Source organism: Heteronotia binoei, chromosome 13 (genome assembly GCF_032191835.1).
Source record: "Heteronotia binoei isolate CCM8104 ecotype False Entrance Well chromosome 13, APGP_CSIRO_Hbin_v1, whole genome shotgun sequence".
NCBI lineage: Eukaryota > Metazoa > Chordata > Lepidosauria > Squamata > Gekkonidae > Heteronotia > Heteronotia binoei.
Window position 1 is genome coordinate 70,216,308 of NC_083235.1, and position 18,853 is coordinate 70,235,160.

Sequence of the window (18,853 nt, forward strand, 5' to 3'; positions counted from 1 at the left end):
GTAAAGTGTGCTTCTTCACTGGAGTCCCTTACATATCAGTGCACTACTGCCTGCCAGGTTAAAACGGATAAAAGGAAGTACTTCTTCACCCAAAGGGTGATTAACATGTGGAATTCACTGCCACAGGAGGTGGTGGCGGCCACAAGCATAGCCAGCTTCAAGAGGGGTTTAGATAAAAATATGGAGCAGAGGTCCATCAGCGGCTATTAGCCACAGTGTGTGTGTGTGTATATAAAATTTTTTTGCCACTGTGTGACACAGAGTGTTGGACTGGATGGGCCGTTGGCCTGATCCAACATGGCTTCTGTTATGTTCTTCTGTGACTCAGAGTGTTGGACTGGAGGGGCCATTGGCCTGATCCAACAGGGCTTCTCTTATGTTCTTCTGTGACACAGAGTGTTGGACTGGATGGGCCGTTGGCCTGATCCAACAGGGCTTCTCTTATGTTCTTTTGTGACACAGAGTGTTGGACTGGATGGGCCGTTGGCCTGATCCAACATGGCTTCTCTTATGTTCTTATGTGACACAGAGTGTTGGACTGGATGGGCCGTTGGCCTGATCTAACATGGCTTCTCTTATGTTCTTCTGTGACACAGAGTGTTGGACTGGATGGGCCGTTGGCCTGATCTAACATGGCTTCTCTTATGTTCTTATGCTTTTTCCCCTCCAACAATGCCCAGCCATTTTAATATAATTCTTAGTCTTTGCTTTCTTTGTAGCATTTCTTTGGCAAGTATGATATATGTATGTCCTGGTTTTTAAAGGCGCAAACAGACCAGTCAGGCTTCCCCCTATCACTGCTGTGCTTGTGCCTGTTAACATTCTACTTCTGTACAAACAGGGCTAGCAATACTAACTAAGGATCTGCAGGGCCTTCCATTTTTGTCCAAGAAGATCTAACTTTCTGTCCTCTTTCGGCCGTCAATGCAATATTCTTGAAGTCATTCATTGGTATTGCCACCTGTTGATTAGCAAACGCTGCAGATTGCGCTTTTTATTATTCTTAATATTATTGTGATTCTTGTTTTCGTGGATTTCTAATGTAGGGTTTGATGCGCATTGCACAGTACTTCAACTGCTCTTTGAACTGTAGCATAATAAACATTTAAATAAGAAGAGCAATAATAGCTTTAAAAAGGAAATTGCTTTCAAGCATTTCAAAGCTGTTATTTTTTTTTCTTTTTGTACTCTCCCATATTCAGAACAGTTTCCACTCTAAATGGAGATGCTCCCAGGCAACCTAATGGCAGGGCAGTAGGTGAGGAATTAATAACGGAGCAAGAAGACCCAGTGTGCTTTTTAAACCAAGAGGTGTTCACAACACTGCATTAGAGATGGCAAGCTAAGGCTGAAGGGAACAGAAACACTCAAGTGAAAAAATACAAGGTGAGAATTTTGAAAATCATGGATGGTAGAGACAGAAGCCTTGCTGATAAAGCACATATCGCCCCAGGGATGGAGCAGAACTCATGGTGCCCATTGTGAAAAAGCAAGCAGCAGAGAAGACTGATGTGTGAGTCGAGGCTAGCCAAGGCAATGGACCGATATCTCAATACCCAACCCCCACTAGTCAAGGTAAGGATTACTGAGGCATGCTTCTGAGTAGACTCCTAAAACGGGGTATGTAGTTTAGCAGCCTTGCTGAAGCTAACCTGGATGGGGCCAGGATGAAAGAAGAAGAAGAAGAAGAAAATGATAAGAAGATATTGGATTTATATCCCGCCCTCCACTCCGAAGAGTCTCAGAGCGGCTCGCAATCTCCTTTCCCTTCCTCCCCCACAACAGACACCCTGGGAGGTAGATGAAGATATTGGATTTATATCCCACCCTCCACTCCGAAGAGTCTCAGAGCGGCCTACAATCTCCTTTACCTTCCTCCCCCACAACAGACACCCTGTGAGGTGGGTGGGGCTTGAGAGGGCTCTCACAGCAGCTGCCCTTTCAAGGACAACCTCTGCCAGAGCTGTGGCTGACCCAAGGCCATTCCAGCAGGTGCAAGTGGAGGAGCGGGGAATCGAACCCGGTTCTCCCAGATAAGAGTCCACACACTTAACCACTACACCAAACTGGCTCTCCACCTGAGAACTTCATGCATTGATTTCCATGTTGTGAGAAAAGCTAGATGTGAATGCTGTAAAAACAGCACAAACACTTCCCTCGAAGTGCTAGTCGGGGAGCAAGCAATAGCCCTGAACGTGTCTGACATTAAAAGCCTTGTTTTTAAGCATTCAGGCTAGTTCAGCAGAACTGCCATAACTGTTGGCCGGACCAACAGGTCATATGTCAGCAGTGTCAAGATTTTCTGGCACTGGATCTCCAGGGCCTCATAACTGAGATCTCTCCGTGCTGTTATCTGACAGCGCAATCCTAAACCCATTAGTGGATTTACAAGGTTGTAACTATTAAGGTGTCAGGGATTAAAGAATATGTTCTTTAAATCAAGGAGATTTTGATTTAAGTCCTGAGCAGTGTCATATATGGTGACATTTTTAACCATGGCAACAATACGAAAAAGATGCTGCAAGAAACCCATGCTGATGGATGTTACACCAGGAACATCTGCCCACTGATATAAACAGCTAAGACACGTCTGGTTTTTTACCTCCGGATCCCAGCAGCTTCATCTCCTTCATCTTGTGGCACCCTTTCCTTTAGCTGCTTCCGGATGTCCTTCCATCGCTCCTCCAGCTGCTGCCGGAATGGATCCAGTTCCAAGCGGTCCAGCTGTGAAGGCAGGAAACGAGGGCTCAGAAGAAGGCTGCATCTCCAAGGCACTGAGATCAAGGCTGGATTAAGAGTCACACTAGATAGGGGACAGTTTAGATATCCAATTCGACTGGCTCCAGGGGGACGCCAGAGAGGAAAGTGTGGCTCTTCTGCATTCCTGCAGTGGATGCCCCTGAACTGCCCTGAAGCTCTGCTGTATGCAGCACTTCATTCTCCATCACAACACACGAGAGCAGAATGTTCCAGGATAGAAACAGGTTCAAAACAGAGGTAAACCGCAAGGAAACAAGAAAGCGTGTCTGCTGTTTTGGAATGCACGCAACCCTTTCTTTCTGCACAGGATCCAGCCGCATTGAGAATTCAGTACTGCACCATGACACTGGTAAACCCCTTACCGTCAGCTCCGTTCTGAAAGGGCCGACTTCTCGCTAGTGTGTGCAGATGACCACAGCTTGCTGCTGGGGAGGAGTATGAGAACCGGAGGATTAATCTTTAGCGCAAGAAAGGCCTTTTTTCCCTTCCTGTCACTTGGTTTAGCCTTAAGTTGGCAAGTTAGCAGAGGGGGCACTTTCAGGCACACCAGTTCAGGGAGGTCAGATGTGTTTCAGCACACCCAGCCCCCCCCCCCCCCACCGTTTGCATAAGCAAGAACCATGCATGACATGCTCTTCAGGCCTCTCTGTGGGTCCACCTGGGTAACAGGGGCCAGTGCAAACCAGGCAAGATGCACTGCTGGCTTCCTGCAAAGAATGCTTATGAGTCCTGAGGGGGGAGACAGTTGGTGCAGTCCGGATTGCCCACTTCAGCACTGAGCCACAAGCGACGGGAAGCAATGGTCAGGTCATTACAGCTGCCCTGCCAGGCCTGGCAGCTGTGGCTGACTGACAAGCCCCACACCTCGCTCACCTTGGAGTCCATTTCTATCAAGAGTTTGTCGAGCATCTTCTGCCAGTCTTGCTCTTGCCCGGCCATCTTGTTGAGCAGCTCCTGCATCATCTTATGCAACTGCTCGGTGGTGGCATCAAACTGGGAGCGGCTGACCTTCCCAGCCAGGGCAGACTTATCTGCTTTCTGGAAAGGAGGACACAAGACAGGGCCCACCGTTGGGTCAATCTGCATCACAAGCAATTCCCCTCTCCTCTTCAGTACATGGAGTTTTGAATTTCCCCAGCCCTCCGAGGAAGGCAAGGCTCAGCATCCTTGTGCAAAAAAGGAAGGAAGGAAGGAAGGAAGGAAGGAAGGAAGGAAGGAAGGAAGGAAGGAAGGAAGGAAGGAAGGAAGGAAGGAAGGAAGGAAGGAAGGAGAAGCAAACTTTCCACAGGTGTTCTGTACATCAGCTATGGAGCTGGCAGCAGAACCCAGGCCTACATCTACTATATGTGTGGCCTTCTGTAAATAGAACCCTTTGCTGTGTCTTGACATGCACAACTAGAAGGAGGAGAAGAGGAGATTGGATCTATACCGCACCCTTCACTTGGAGTCTCGGAGTGGCTTACAGTCTCCTTCCCTTCCTCTGCCCACAACAGACACTCTGTGAGGTAGGTGGGGCTGAGAGAACTCTGAGAGAACTGCTCTTGAGAGAACAGCTCTGAGAGAACCGTGGCTGACCCAAGGTCACCCAGCTGGCTGCATGTAGAGGAGTGGGGAACCAAACCCAGTTCTCCAGATTAGAGCCTGCTGCTCTTAACCACTACACCAAACTTGATCTAAATAACTACACCAAATAATTATAAGACGCCCACTTCGATTCCTTACCACATCAATCTCCATCACGATGTGTTCTTTGTCAGCTTTATCCTTTTCTAGCTTCTCCAGGGACTTGAACAATGTCTTTAAAGAACAACGGGGTCAAAGTTAGTTACTAAAAACACAGCCTCAGTTTCCTGCACAGTCTACAGATGGCTTGTACGTGCAACGTTATCACCCAGCACTAAGACATGGAAGGCTCATGGCACCCCCAAAGTGGGTCCCCTTCATTTGATGTTTGACATCACCCCGCTGCGCCTCAAGATCACCTACGCTGATCTCTCGCTGCTTCTGGCGATGATCGTCTAAGAGAGTGCCTGTCGTAGCATTCAGCTTCTCGCAGTCTTCTTGAACTTGCAGGATAGTGCTCTGGATGTTGTTGAGCATCTCTTCCTCCTGTTTGTAGAGCCAGCAAAGCAATAAAGGTCTGAAACGATACAGTGGTGGCCAGCCTATGGTTTCCCAGTTCCTGCTCAAGACACTTCTAAATCTCTGGTCTTAGGAAGCTGCGACAGGAGGAGGGATTGCGTCCCTTCGTAATGAACACGGGGTTTATTGGACACTGCCTTGAAGAAGAGCCAGCAAGAGTTTGGGAGTGCACAGGTTCCATTCATTTCTGAGCAGAGAATATGGCTATATGGTTTATTCTTTCGGAGGGTTGGTTGCACAGCGACATGGCACCTGCTTTGCATGCAGAAGGGCCAATCTCTAGCTCAAAAGTGATGGGAAAGGTCTTTTCCCACCTGAAACCTTGGAAAGTTCCTGCCAATTAGAGGAGGCAATACTGAACCAGACAGACAATGGCCTCGCTTGCGATAAGGCAGCTTTGCAGGTTTACATGTTAATATTTAGCCACTGTAATAGGGGATATTATATTCCCTATAAGGACCGTTTAAAATTATCCTAGCCATATGGGAGCAGCTTCTCCATGGTGTTGCCTGACTCAATCCCATTCATGAGGTCACATAAACTTTCCCCATAGAGTTGGCACACAACTTCCAGCAGGATTAGGATACTGTGATAAGGACCCATGGGATCGTTGCCTGCCCACATCGTTGAATCCCAGTTGTTCCAGAACAGATCCCTCACAGCAATGGTGAAATGTACACAAAGTCAAGGGTCAATAAATAAAAAAGAAAATTGCAATTCTCATACTCCCCCCTCCCTTCCGATCCTGATTTAGAATCTCAGTTTGTGGGCAGGGGAAAAAAAAAACCTATGTTGAGGTGCTCAGATTTGAGAATCATGACAAATTGTGGTTAGACTGAAGATGTCATAGGCCAGGAAATCTTCAGTCTTGGCTCAGCCTGCCAGGGGAGAAGGGGGTGGGGGAGAGCACATGGTCCAGAGGATTTCAGGCTTGACCCGATGGCTGTTTCTTTGTGATGTTCAAATACAGCCTCGCAGAAGACCCATGATTAACTTCCCATCCCTTGAAAGCTAGGCCACATTTCAAAAAGCCATCAGACCATGCCGTTCCCATGATCATCTAGTAGAAAACAGAAAACCGCTTCAGGCAAACACTGGCTCAGTAGCCTCAAAGATGCTTTTCATCTTCCAAAAACTTAACAGTTGCCCTACTTCCTACAGCTATTTAAAAGCAAAGTTGAGGCGAAAGGCTGTGGAACCAAACAACAGAAGAGTAAAACAGAGGAGGCTCTTAGTCTTTAATGCCAGTGCATCAATCCAACACCATTTACTGATTCAGCAGGCTGCTTAAAACCTGCTGAATCCTACTGCAGCTCCGTCAAAAAAGGAAGAAAGACAGGAAATTAACCTCGCAAGAAGCATGAAAAGTTAATCAGCCAAACATTTAGATGATGCAAATGACACATTTTTACATGTAATGTGGTGGCAGGAGCTATTGGTTAAGCAGGGATGATCGGAAGGCTATCAGGACCTGACTGGGAACCATTATCAGAATACCATCTGCTACCTGCTTGTGAGTTGTGGGTGAAGAGCTGCCATCTCAAGTAAGTCAGAATGTCCCATAAACTCACCCACCACCTTTTTGAAACAGGAGGACAGCAGTGGGGGGGGGCAGGGTGGGGGGAGACATACAGGAGTCTTGCATATAGGGATGGGAGGATAATATATGCATTAGGTCAGCAGGTTGAACTGCATGATCTTCTGATCGCCTGGGCCTATAATTTGATTGCCTCTGCTTCTAAGGCTGCATTCAGATGTCACAACAGGTGCCAATTAAACTGAGGTCAGAGGTGAACCCAACATGTGCCCCGTGCTCAAGCACTCCCATTATTCTTCCCACCTCCCTTCCTTCTCTCTCGGCACTTCATTCAAAACATTCTGGCTTGTATTGAGTGGAACATTTCCTAGCAGTGAAAATTGTTCCCCCTGCAGAAATGCTACACTGGACCCAAGCGTCTAAGTCTAGATGTCAGGCCGCTGAAGCCACCTGCGTAGATCACAAACAATCCATTTCCAGGCCTTTCCCACTGTCATCAAGCGAGCCCAAAGTTCTTTCAACCGTGTTACCTTCTGCAGGTTTCCTACCTTCTGCAGGTTTCTGAAGGTTGAGCTCAACCTTCAGAAACACACTGGAAGGTTGAGCTCAACCGAGCCATGTTTCTCTCGTTGGTCTTACCTGGCGCTCCTTGGGTTTCTTGGCCATTTTGCCTTCTGCCTGCCTCAACATGAACTTGTTTATTGAGTCCTGCAGCTGCTCATAGCGCTTGAACAGCTGGCTGACTTTCTCACTGACATCTAAGCTGCAAGCTGCGCACGTGCTCTGCTGGACCTGAGCCATCCCAGGTTCCGGGGTAGGTGGCATGCTCATGGACAGCAAGGTGGATGAAGAGGCCATCATGTTCTCCATGACCGATCTAAGCTTGTCTAACTGTGGGCAAGCGAGGAGAGAAGGAGGAGTCTGGTTAAGGGAATCTGACAGCAGAATATCTCTATTTCCACTGGACGAGGGGGAGAGGGAAGCAGAATCAGGTTTTTCTTATGGAGAACTTTTGATTTCATGACAATCTTGGTTATTCTCTTTATGCAAAGGGGAGATAGAGAACTATTACTGCTCCTTTTAGACCACTGAGACTGATGGGTCCGTTCTGCTCCCTCCAGTGTAGCCATAAATAAGGAGAAGGGAAGTTTTAAAAGTGGGAAGGGCGCTAAGATAGAAGGACATCTGCCCATGAACGCCTTATGGCCTATAACAGCGGTTCCCAACCTTTTTGGCACCAGGGACCGGTTTCATGGAAGACAATCTTTCCACGGACCGTGTGTGTGTGTGTGGTGCTGGGGTTTTTGCCAACCAAGGCTGCTCCTTGCCTGTGCCCCATCCCTGTCTCCCACAGGAGTCTTTAAATGGGGGGGGGGGGGAGATTGGGGCTGCTTCTGCCACCTCCCCACTAGGTGGCCAGGTGGCGGAAGGTGGCTTCTGCATCTTTCATCCGCCTGGGTCCTGGGTGGGCAATAGGGGGGGCGCGGCACCTCTGCCTTGCTCCGCAGCCCGGTTGCTAAGTTACCAGTCTGCTAACAGGCCACAGGCCGGTGCCATGAAACCCTCAATGTGGCAAAGAGTGCCATGGGATCACTTCAGGTTGGGAAACAGTGTGGGGGAAAGGCTCAAGACCTTCTGCCTCATGTCATGTGATATGGTCCCAATCTGAATTAGGCACCATGTGGAAGTTTAATAATAATAAGAATAATAAACTTTTATTTATACCCCGCCCTCCCGGCCTAGGCAGGCTCAGGGCGGCTAACAGGACATGGTAGAAACCATGATACAAATAAACAATAGATAATACAGTTAATAATTTAAAGAATAAAACCAATAAAACAGTAAGACATTAAAATACAGTCGAATGGCATATAAGATGGCTCGGTATTATTGATTTTCTCAAGAGTTCTGTCTTAAAAAGCTAGCCGGAAGAGGGCAGTTTTGCAGGCCCTACGGAACTCTTCCGGCAATTGGTTCCACCATTGGGGGGCCTTTGTAGAGAACGCCTGTTCTCTGGTAGCTTTTAATTTAGTTTCTTTTGGCCCAGGGATTTCAAGAAGATTTTTTGAGCTTGATCGCAGTGCTCTCTGGGGAACGTATGGAGAGAAGGAGAATGGCCGCTCACGTATGACTGAACGATGGAACAGAGAACCCAGGCAAGCCACACAAATAAAAGTTTTTAGTACAGACAGAATGATTCCAAACTCTTGTTCAGGAAAGTGAGGTTTACACCAGCTGGGGCCACAAGTACGGTATAAAACATTTACAAGCTCATTAAAAAAATTATTAGGTGGTATGTATATTTTGGGTAGCTTAGAGAGTGGGTCTGGCAAACTGATTAAGCAGACACTATTTATTGATGCTGGTCCTCATTGTTATTCAGCACTAACTGCAAGGCAGAAGCCAACATAAAAGAGAAATTGGGCTATCGTATTCTTTAGTTACTAGGCTGACTTGCCCCATGTCGGGCAGTGCAGGATTATGCCATTCATGGGCAAGATGCCTCTTACAATGGGCAGGGGTCCCAAGAGAAAAAAAAAAGATGTAGGTGGCAAATGCTCCAAGCCACGTTTATTTATTTAAAACACTTTCATGGCCACATTTGTTTATTTAAACACTTTACAGACCATGTTTCTGTGTAGCATTCAAGGCGGCTAACAATTAAAAGCAAGCAATATAACATACCAAACACATCTAATAACCACCCCGAAAGAAAATAAAAATAGCAGCAAAGGAGAAGACTAGATAACACACCAGCTTCTTCATTCCCTGAGGAAAGGAAAGGTCCCCTGTGCAAGCACCAGTCGTTTCCGACTCTGGGGTGACGTTGCTTTCACAACGTTTTCACGGCAGACTTTTGACGGGGTGGTTTGCCATTGCCTTCCCCAGTCTTTTACACTTTCCCCCCCAGCAAGCTGGGTACTCATTTTACCGACCTCGGAAGGATGGAAGGCTGAGTCAACCTTGGGCTGGCTACCTGAATCCAGCTTCCGCCAGAATCAAACTCAGGTCGTGAGCAGAGAGATCAGACCGCGGTACTGCTGCTTTACCACTCTGCGCCTTTCATTCCCTGAAGGCCTGCCTAAATAAAAGGTTTGGCTTGGCGTTGAACAGCTAGAAGGAAGAGGGGAATGAATGGCCAGGAGGAACTCTGGGTAGCCAGCCAGGAATGAAGAGCCTGTGCTGCTTTTTATCCCTCTTGCTAACCTGATCTTGTAGGTCAAGGGCAGTGTCGGTCACCGACTGCTCCAGCGTCTCTTTCCCCTTATCCTGCTTCTCTCTCAGCTCCTTTAGTTCTTTCTCTATCTCCTGCACGGTTCCTCTGTTCCGCAAAGCCAATAACAGAGAAGAATCATGCATCAAACGGACGACATAATTTGCGAGTGTGTGTGTTTTATCTGTTTCCTGGATCTCCGATGGAGTGCTGCGGGAAGGGGGAGGGGTGTAACTTGCTGAAACCAGCCCACCAGAAGCTTCAGTGCATCTCCTCATCCCACTCTGCCAGGGCCATTCCACAGCGGTTGCCTTTGACTTCTTTATTGACCATTGTATCACGTGGCTATAAAAATAGTCCTGAGGGTATATGCGTCTCTGTCTCTCTCTTTCTTTTTGTTTTTATGCGGTCTTCATATTATTGTGCTGATTTTATGAGAGTGGTATCAATGGTGCTGTGCCCCTGGAAGGACTGTAGATCGATTCAGCCTGTGCAACTCTCCTCTCCTCCTTGGCATGTACACCACTGCCAAAAGTAGGCATAGTGGCTCCTCCTCTTCTGCCAGATAACCAGAGGGCAAACATTGATGGTTTCTGCATGCCACTGGCCACTGTTCACTCACTTGCCTAAGAATACAATGGCAACCAGCTGGACAGGCAGGCTGGTGGTAACTTGTGTCCATGCTAGTTCACCATGGCCATTCTATGAGAAGCAATGGCAACGTGGAGCAGCAAGTGCTTTCTCTTCCCGAGTCATGGCAGGACCTAGAAAGGAGCCAGCTGGAGAGCGTCTTGACAGGGGCTCCCAAAACCTGACCTACAGAGAAACAGGTTGGGCCTGCAGACTTAGAACAACTCTTTGAAACTTTTAACACGGTGACAACTCTGTCCTGTTCTTGTCTTCTGCCCTCTCAGATCTGTCCACAATGACCTTCTTAAGCAACAGGCAGGTCTGACCTCAAAAATCAAACTATTTGGGGGGTTTTTTCAGCCAAATTTCTGAAACAAAATCAGCTCTCCATTACCTGGAGGACAGCTAAGAGCCTTCTTGGGTATTTTAAAATTCTCCCGGGTGTGCCCAGGAATAATAGAAATGTATTAAGAGGTAGCTTTCCTTTTATAATTCCACAGGGGAAAAATATTCACACTGACCGAACAGTGTTTTGCTGGGGTGGGGGAGAAATGGAATTTTTAATTATCCCTCATTTATACACTAAAAAAAAATAAAAAATCTTTGGAACAGCCTTACAGGAATTTATTCTAGTTATGCCCTGACCTGGGTAGTCCAATCTCCTCAGATCATTCATTGGATGGGAGACCTCCCAAGGAAGTCGAGGAGGCAGCCAATGGCAAACCACCTCTAATGTCTCTTGCCTTGGAAACCCTACGGGGTTGTCATAAATCGGCTGTGTCTTGATAGGGGGAAATATACAACTGAGAAAAACGAGGAGATCCGTGGATCTAAGCACAGATAAACAGGATGAGGTGTATGGTGTTGGGTTTTTTTTTATGTGGTCTTCATATTATTGTGCTGATGTTATGATATGAAGATAGAACCGCTCTCTATCCTACTGCTGCAGGTGAACTTCACAATATACCTGCTACGGTCATTTGGAGGAGGGCTGCTGCCACATATCACGGCATTAACCAATGAAGCTGCGATTAGATTTCCCTCCTTATGTGCTTCATCGTCCTAGTTTTACCTGAGATAACCTATCTGCATGTTGAGCTGACCAGCTCCCTCCACTGGTGCTTCTGTGACTGGCATTTCCGCCATTTCTCCTTCAACGATTCTCTGAATCTTGTCTATCTAGAATCACAATTGGAAAGAATGAGAACCCCTAAACGGATGGTTGCCTCTCAAGAAATGTAGTCAACTTGCTAACTTGTTCTTTGGAGTAAAGGAACACATTCCTCCCTATTGCAGGTAATTCCTACTTCTAGGGGTTACTGCTCGCATACGATGCCGTTCCGGCTGGCTTGGCGTCAGGGGATATGGCCTAATATGCAAATGAGTTCCTGCCGGGCTCTTCCTATTAAAAAGAGCCCTGCTCACATGTATCACAGCTGAATTTAATCTTAAATTGACTGATTGGTAAGAAAGAAGGGCATTGTAATTGCCTAGTGTACTGAGGTAGTAATGGCTGATGGGCGTGGCTGAAGCGAGGCTGAAACAGGAGATCAAAAAGAAGCCATACAGCAAGAATCAGGCAGGGGAACCCAAGGAAGTGACAGCAGCAGGAAGTGGGATTAATCTAAAGCTGGACAAGTTGGATAGTCCACTGTAACCCAGCGGCTTCCGATGTTGCCTTATTTTATGTATCTGACAACCATTAACTCTACCTATATCTGAATCCTTAGGATGAGGAGAGTATGATCCAGAATGGCCAAAAGGAAAGCAGATTTGATGAAGTTCAAATTAGAAAGTGAACAGTTCATACGAGACATGCCAGTACAGTTGCCCTCTCCTCTCCAAAATCCATTATTTTTATTTCCGACATTGCAGTTAGTAATCACAGTGGATAAGCTTGAGACGGAAGGGGAAAGCACTAGGGCGAGAGAGCGAATGTGGCTGAAATGAGGGCAGCAAAGAAAACTCAAAACGTTTTGTAACTATATGTTCTGCGAGATGGCAGCAGCAATAACATGAAACATAGCGTTATCAACAGCAGCAACAACATACAACATAAAAGCAGCAGCAATAACATAAAACAGGACTTTATCAGCACCTGGATTTGTGATGCAGCTATCACACAGAACATATAGTTACAAAATGAGAGCTGTAGCTGTTATTGGAGAAGGTCTAATTAACAAAGTTCAGAAGGAATAATTACATTGGTGATTAAAAAAGAGAAGCCCCTCCTTTGGAGATCAGCAGGCTGTCCCCCAAACTGACACGTATGTGTTGAGTATTCTTGATTCCTGATCCCCAGTAATGTGACATCACCACAATGTGCATTTTTAAATCCCTACTCAATATCACCGGTGGTGGTAAAATGTCCAGTATCACAAAGTGGACTACATATGAAGATGGATTAAGAGAACTCAAGAGGGATGTGGTTTTCAGAAGCAGCCTTGTATTTTCAGCAACATGTAGTTCTGCCTTAAGACTTTTACCTTTGCTATAAAGCCAACCCGATTGTTTGCTATAAAGCCAACCCCGATTGTTTGTTTGAGCTTGAACAGAAGACCACAGTAGAACAGCGTGACTACACACTTCGGTCATCAAGGGGTAAGGAGCATTTTACCACATATGTGGCACATAGGTATGTGCCGACTGTGTCACAAAATGGCTATCTGTTTGGACTCAATATCTCTAACCTGACAACACTAATATTCAACAGTGGACAATGAGCAGGTTCTCTGCAAATAATCAACTGTTGCTATAGAGAATTGAGGGGGATGGGAATGTTTACCAGTAACCATCAATAATGACAGTGGTGGAGGCAAAAGCCAGTTCAGTCTGCACTGCACAAATGTGCAGTTGCTCCAACACAAGTATGGCTGTTGACATGAGAAGGCAATCATATGTTTTCAAGAGTTGATTGAACTGCCCCTTTCTTCACTGCAAATTCCTAAGATTACTATTAGAATGGAACGGCTTTCCCTTTCCCCCATTATTTCTGCAATGATAGTAAGTGGTCTATCACCCCCCTGGCCTCTTCTGCTAGTTTCTCATTTTCAAGATTGGAAGGAGAATATCAACATATCTAATTCTCTACATCTGTGACTACTTATATCTGGAACTGGAGCCATGAATAAACAAGACAAATCTTTCTACAACCCTGAGAAAAGTCCCAGGTGTGCAGAAAAATCTGAAATCTTAAATATATATATATTGGCTATGGTAGAGGGCATTCATTTCTTAAAGGTACAGGTGCTATTTTAGCCACCCAATGTTTGGAGGGTATATATATATATATATATATATATATATATATATATATATATATATATATATATATATATATATATATATATATATATATATATATATATATATATATAAACCCTCCAAACATTGGGTGGCTAAAGCAGCACCTGTACCTTTAAGAAATGAATGCCCTCTACCATAGCCAATGTGGGAGTTGCTAAGCAACCACAACAATATTGCCAGCCAAGCCATCGTTTCTGTCAGTAAAAGGCAGGGGCAGGGAACAGGGCTCTCTCTAGGGATATTTTGGCCTTTGATGAAGGATTCATTGGGGCCATTCCCAACAGCAACCACTAGTAGGTCTGGCTGCTTGCTATTGTTCAACAGCAGCCATTACACAAAAGCTAGTGTGATGTAGTGGTTAGAGTTTCAGATTAAGATCTGGGAGACCCAGGTTCAAATTCCCCACTCTGCTGTGGAAGCTCACTGCATTTCTTTGGGCTAGTATTATACTCCCAGCCTAACCTACCTCACAGGGTTGTTGTGAAGATAAAGTGGAGAACAGAACAATACAAGATGCTCTGGGACTCCACTGGAAAGAAAGGCAGTGTATAAATGAAGTAAATAAATAATAACTATAGCTGAAGAGAGACAGCAGATAAAAGGTAGGTTGGCTGATAGAGAGGAAAGACATAAGGAACCAGAGATAAGGGAAGAGGATATGGAGGCTACCAGGAGGAGGGAAACAGACAATAATGGGAGCAGGGATACATAGGAAAATAAGGTCCTTGAGAGTCCCCCACCTGTTACTTACTATCATGCAAACCCATGAGAGAGGACAAAACTCAAGCAAATTATTGGATTAAATGTCAACAAGCTGTTACTAATACACTTGGGATCAGTGTCCCCTCTAAGCTGAGTTAGCGTGAGCTAGCTCACGGATTTTTAGCCTCCAGCTCACATACTTTTGTCTTAGCTCAGGAAGGATGACCCCAGAGCGCAATAATTTACACAGCAGCTCACAACTTTAATGCCAGTAGCTCACAAAGTAGAATCTTTGCTCGCAAGACTCGGCAGCTAGAGGGAACATTGCTTGGGATGTAGATCTAGCATGGTTTCTGGGAAATCCTCATTTTCACCAAGACCTTGCAGAAGTGCTGCCAAAAAGAGCAGACAAGTCTAAGCTAGATGGGCCAATGGTAGGAAGCTGTCTAAGGACAGGTTACAGCTGAGGCAGAAATTAATGAAGCAAGCATATGGACAATTTAACATACTATAGCAATGCACGGAGAGGTTTCAAAAAGCAGGACATGGTGCTTCTATGGTACTTCTCCTTTTGAGAAAACCAGACTGCACAAATCCTTCTTGCAAGCATAGAAACGAATTACCCTCACCTTCTCTTTTTCACCTTTCATGATGTCTTCCATGGATTTCAGGGAAGCCAGCTGTTCATTAAGGTTGGGTGGGATGCTGGCAAGGGTCCTATCAACTATCCAGAAGCAAGGAAAGAGAACAATGACAAAATCACACACAGCTGAGAGACCCTCGGACCTCAAATGGCAAGGCCAGCATTTCAAACCCTAACTTTTTTGGTGACCATGGTCTGCTATTTTCAAATTTGTCCTACAAACAAAAAATGGGTAGCCAGCACTTTTGCAAAATTTTGCTCCAATAAATCCTGGCATTTTGCCAAATAACACTGGAAAGAGCACCTGGCGTGTGTGCAATCCGTACCTGCACTGGTGAGGAAGTCTTGCAGCCTTTGGAGATCAGATGGACCGCACTTGTTTTGTTCCAGCTTGTTGATCTGGTCTCTCAAAGCATAGTAGAGGTCGGTCAGCTGGGCTATCTGGCGAAGGGCATCCACAGTCTCGGCATAGCGAGCTGGGGCCAAACTGGTTCTAGATGAGGGAGTGTCTGAATCCTGTACAGGAGTTAACGCTGGTGATGCTGGGGGTGTAGTACCTAAAGAAGGCCCTGGTGGTACTGTCAGTAGGCCTGCAATCTGTGTTGCAGGAACAGGAGGCCCATATTGGCCTGTAAGATATGTATCTTGGGCACCAGGATAGTATGTCTGCACTCCAGGAACACCAGGCTGGCCACCAGTATGTCCTTCCTGAGCCCTAGGGGCACCAGGATAGCCAGCTCCAGAAACTCCAGGTGGACCTCCAGGAACTCCAGGCTGAGCCCCAGGCTGGACCCCAGGAGCCCCAGGCTGGACCCCAGGAGCCCCAGTGTAGGGTGCCTGGGCTTGGGGAGCTCCTGGGTATGCTCCAGGAAAGGGTGCCTGGGCTCCAGGAGCTCCAGGGTATGCCCCAGGAGCTCCTGGGTAAGCTCCAGGATAGGGCGCCTGGGCCCCTGGAGCTCTGGGGTAGAGTGCCTGGGCCCCTGGAGCTCCAGGCTGGGCCCCCGGGGCTCCAGGGTAGGGTGCCTGGGCCCCCGGGGCTCCGGGGTAGGGTGCCTGGGCCCCCGGGGCTCCGGGGTAGGCTCCTGGAGCTCCGGGGTAGGGTGCCTGGGCTCCAGGGTAGGGTGCCTGGGCCCCCGGGGCTCCGGGGTAGGGTGCCTGGGCCCCCGGGGCTCCGGGGTAGGGTGCCTGGGCCCCCGGGGCTCCGGGGTAGGGTGCCTGGGCCCCCGGGGCTCCGGGGTAGGGTGCCTGGGCCCCCGGGGCTCCGGGGTAGGGTGCCTGGGCCCCCGGGGCTCCGGGGTAGGGTGCCTGGGCCCCTGGGGCTCCGGGGTAGGGTGCCTGGGCCCCTGGGGCTCCGGGCTGGGCTCCTGGGGCTCCGGGCTGGGCTCCTGGGGCTCCGGGCTGGGCTCCTGGGGCTCCGGGCTGGGCTCCTGGAGCTCCAGGGTAGGGTGCCTGGGCTCCGGGGTAGGGTGCCTGGGCTCCTGGAGCTCCGGGGTAGGGTGCCTGGGCCCCTGGAGGTCCGGGATAGGGTGCCTGGGCCCCTGGAGCTCCGGGGTAGGGTGCCTGGGCCCCTGGAGCTCCGGGGTAGGGTGCCTGGGCCCCTGGAGCTCCGGGGTAGGGTGCCTGGGCCCCTGGAGCTCCGGGGTAGGGTGCCTGGGCCCCTGGAGCTCCGGGGTAGGGTGCCTGGGCCCCTGGAGCTCCGGGGTAGGGTGCCTGGGCCCCTGGAGCTCCGGGGTAGGGTGCCTGGGCTCCTGGAGCTCCGGGCTGGGCCCATGGCGCTCCAGGGTAGGGTCCCTGGGCTCCTGGATGGATCATGGGGTGGCCAGGCTGAGCCCCTGGATAGGCAGCTCCTGGATGTGCCCCAGGGACAGCTGCTGAAACACCAGCTACTCCTGCCTGGGCCTCTTCAGCCCCAGCAACACCAGGCTGGCCACCTGGCTGAACTCCTGGGACAGCAGCTTGTGTAGTCCCTGGTGCTCCTTCTCTTCTAGATGCTCCAGCCTGCATTCCTGGAGGTCCAGAGGTTTTGCCATCTTGAGAGGTTAAACTAGAGGTTGGAGAGTGGTGGACTGGACTTGTCTCCTACAAATAAATGGAAGGAAGCAAATTTAGTGACAGACAAAGAAAACAGACCAGTACTGGAAGGAAAGGATTAGGAAATATCAGGAGTGATATTAAAAATAAATGTTCTGTATAGGCACTGCTTGGACCAATCCCCCAGCTTTTCAAAACACAAACACACTGCTGCCGCCGTTCTGTGTTCTAATGCGACTCACCAGATTGGTTGCCACAAAGGCCTTGGGTGGGGGTTCAATTAGTGAAAATAAGTTTGGCTTGGAGAAGCAGGTTTGCAGAGGCTTCCTAATGCAATCAGTGTTTTTTAAAGGCTGCAGTCCAATGGTTGGCACTCTCCACCTCCGTAACTAAAAGAGCTCCAAAAATAAGCCGAGCCACTCAGAGGAAAAGACTGTGCCAGGACCACAGCAAGGAAGATGGTTGGACATGGTTCACACAGACAAATGAGGGTGGTGATGACACAAGAAGATGGCGGGGAGGGGGGACAGTAACTTCAAATGTTGGTATTCCCCGCTAGAGAACTTCAATTTAAGATCTGAAGGAAAGGAAACTCTGCAAAGCATGTGGTAAGAGGACAGAACATTCGGGTTGATTCCTGGGAAGTAGGCTTCCCAATCCCCAGGTCCCAGCGGGGGATCCCCTGATTTTACAGGCTTCCCCCGCCCCCAGCCAGCTGGCCGACGGGGGGAAGCCCTGCCCCCACAGTCACCATGTACCTCTAGAGCTCCAGCAGGTTTAGAAACCTGCAAACAGGTCCATTTTTAAAATGTGTGCCTTTAAAGTTGAGCAGGAAACAGGAAGTGCTTCATGGGGAAGGGTCAGCAGCAGTTTCGGCAGAGCACAGGCCCTCCGTTTGTTTTGCTTTCGTTTTCAGAGCAAGTAAAGTTGTGGAGGAGCCAGACCCAGTAAGTGTGTGTGTGAGAGAGAGGGAGGGAGGGGGCAGGGGATTCCCTGGTTTGGAGGCCCTCCCCCTGCTTTAGCAAGCAGGGGGGGGGAAGGGAAATGTCTACTGGGCACTCTATGGAGAACAATTCCCATAGGGAATAATGGGGAATTGATCCGCGGGTATCTGAGGCTCTTGGGGGGGGGGGATGTTCTTTGAGGTAGAGGCACCAAGTTTGCAGCATAGCATCTGATGCCTTTCCTCAAAACACCCTCCAAGTCTCAAAACAATTGGACCAGGGGGGCCAATTCTATGGGCCCCCAAAGAAGGTGCCCCTATCCTTCATTATTTCTAATGGAGGGAAGGCATTGAAAATGTGTGAAGTCTCTTTCAATGTGATGGCCAGAACTCCCTTTGGAGTTCAATTGTACTTGTTCCAACCTTGCTCATGACTCCACCCCCAATGTCTACTGGTCCCACCCCCAAAGTCTCCTGGCTCCACCCCCAAAATCCCCAGATATTTCTTGAATTGGACTTGGCAACCCTACGGAGGCAAAATCACTTGCAGAACCTCTCACTTGGTTCAAATATTTAAGAAACCTGACATGGTCTTAACCTTATTCACCGCAAACTTAAGCTGGGGAGACCAAGAAAGGTTTGAAGAGAAAACAATTTCCAAGTAACCAGACTTCCAAACTAGTTCAATATGAAAGTTTGCTATGATCCATTTAACAAGTCTTACATTGCTACTTTGGGAGGGAAACCAGTATTTCAGATTTATTGTAGTTTATTTGCAACTCTTTTTCTAAACAGTAATTTGAGAGATGTCTCAGAAGTGACTTCAGATCAATGTTAACATGTGGAGTAAGAACAGAATCAGCATAAAACAGCAATGGTCATTTTTTTTTTTTTGAGCTCATCTGGCGGCACAAAATCCTGGGGATGTGAGGCTCAACATCAAAT

General features: G+C 48.1%; 1 protein-coding gene across 1 annotated transcript in view; it reads right to left on the reverse strand.

Moving 5' to 3' along the window:
- QRICH2 (glutamine rich 2) overlaps nucleotides 1-18,853 on the reverse strand; it is a 72,484-nt gene that overhangs the window by 24,393 nt on the left and 29,238 nt on the right. Inside the window, exons 5-13 of the mRNA XM_060253548.1 lie at nucleotides 15,261-17,013; nucleotides 14,921-15,015; nucleotides 11,356-11,462; nucleotides 9,647-9,761; nucleotides 7,079-7,330; nucleotides 4,747-4,869; nucleotides 4,483-4,557; nucleotides 3,634-3,798; nucleotides 2,603-2,724 (exon numbers count right to left, since the gene is read on the reverse strand). Coding sequence (XP_060109531.1) covers nucleotides 2,603-2,724; nucleotides 3,634-3,798; nucleotides 4,483-4,557; nucleotides 4,747-4,869; nucleotides 7,079-7,330; nucleotides 9,647-9,761; nucleotides 11,356-11,462; nucleotides 14,921-15,015; nucleotides 15,261-17,013 — 2,807 coding nt within the window. The remainder of the gene's footprint in view (nucleotides 1-2,602; nucleotides 2,725-3,633; nucleotides 3,799-4,482; nucleotides 4,558-4,746; nucleotides 4,870-7,078; nucleotides 7,331-9,646; nucleotides 9,762-11,355; nucleotides 11,463-14,920; nucleotides 15,016-15,260; nucleotides 17,014-18,853) is intronic.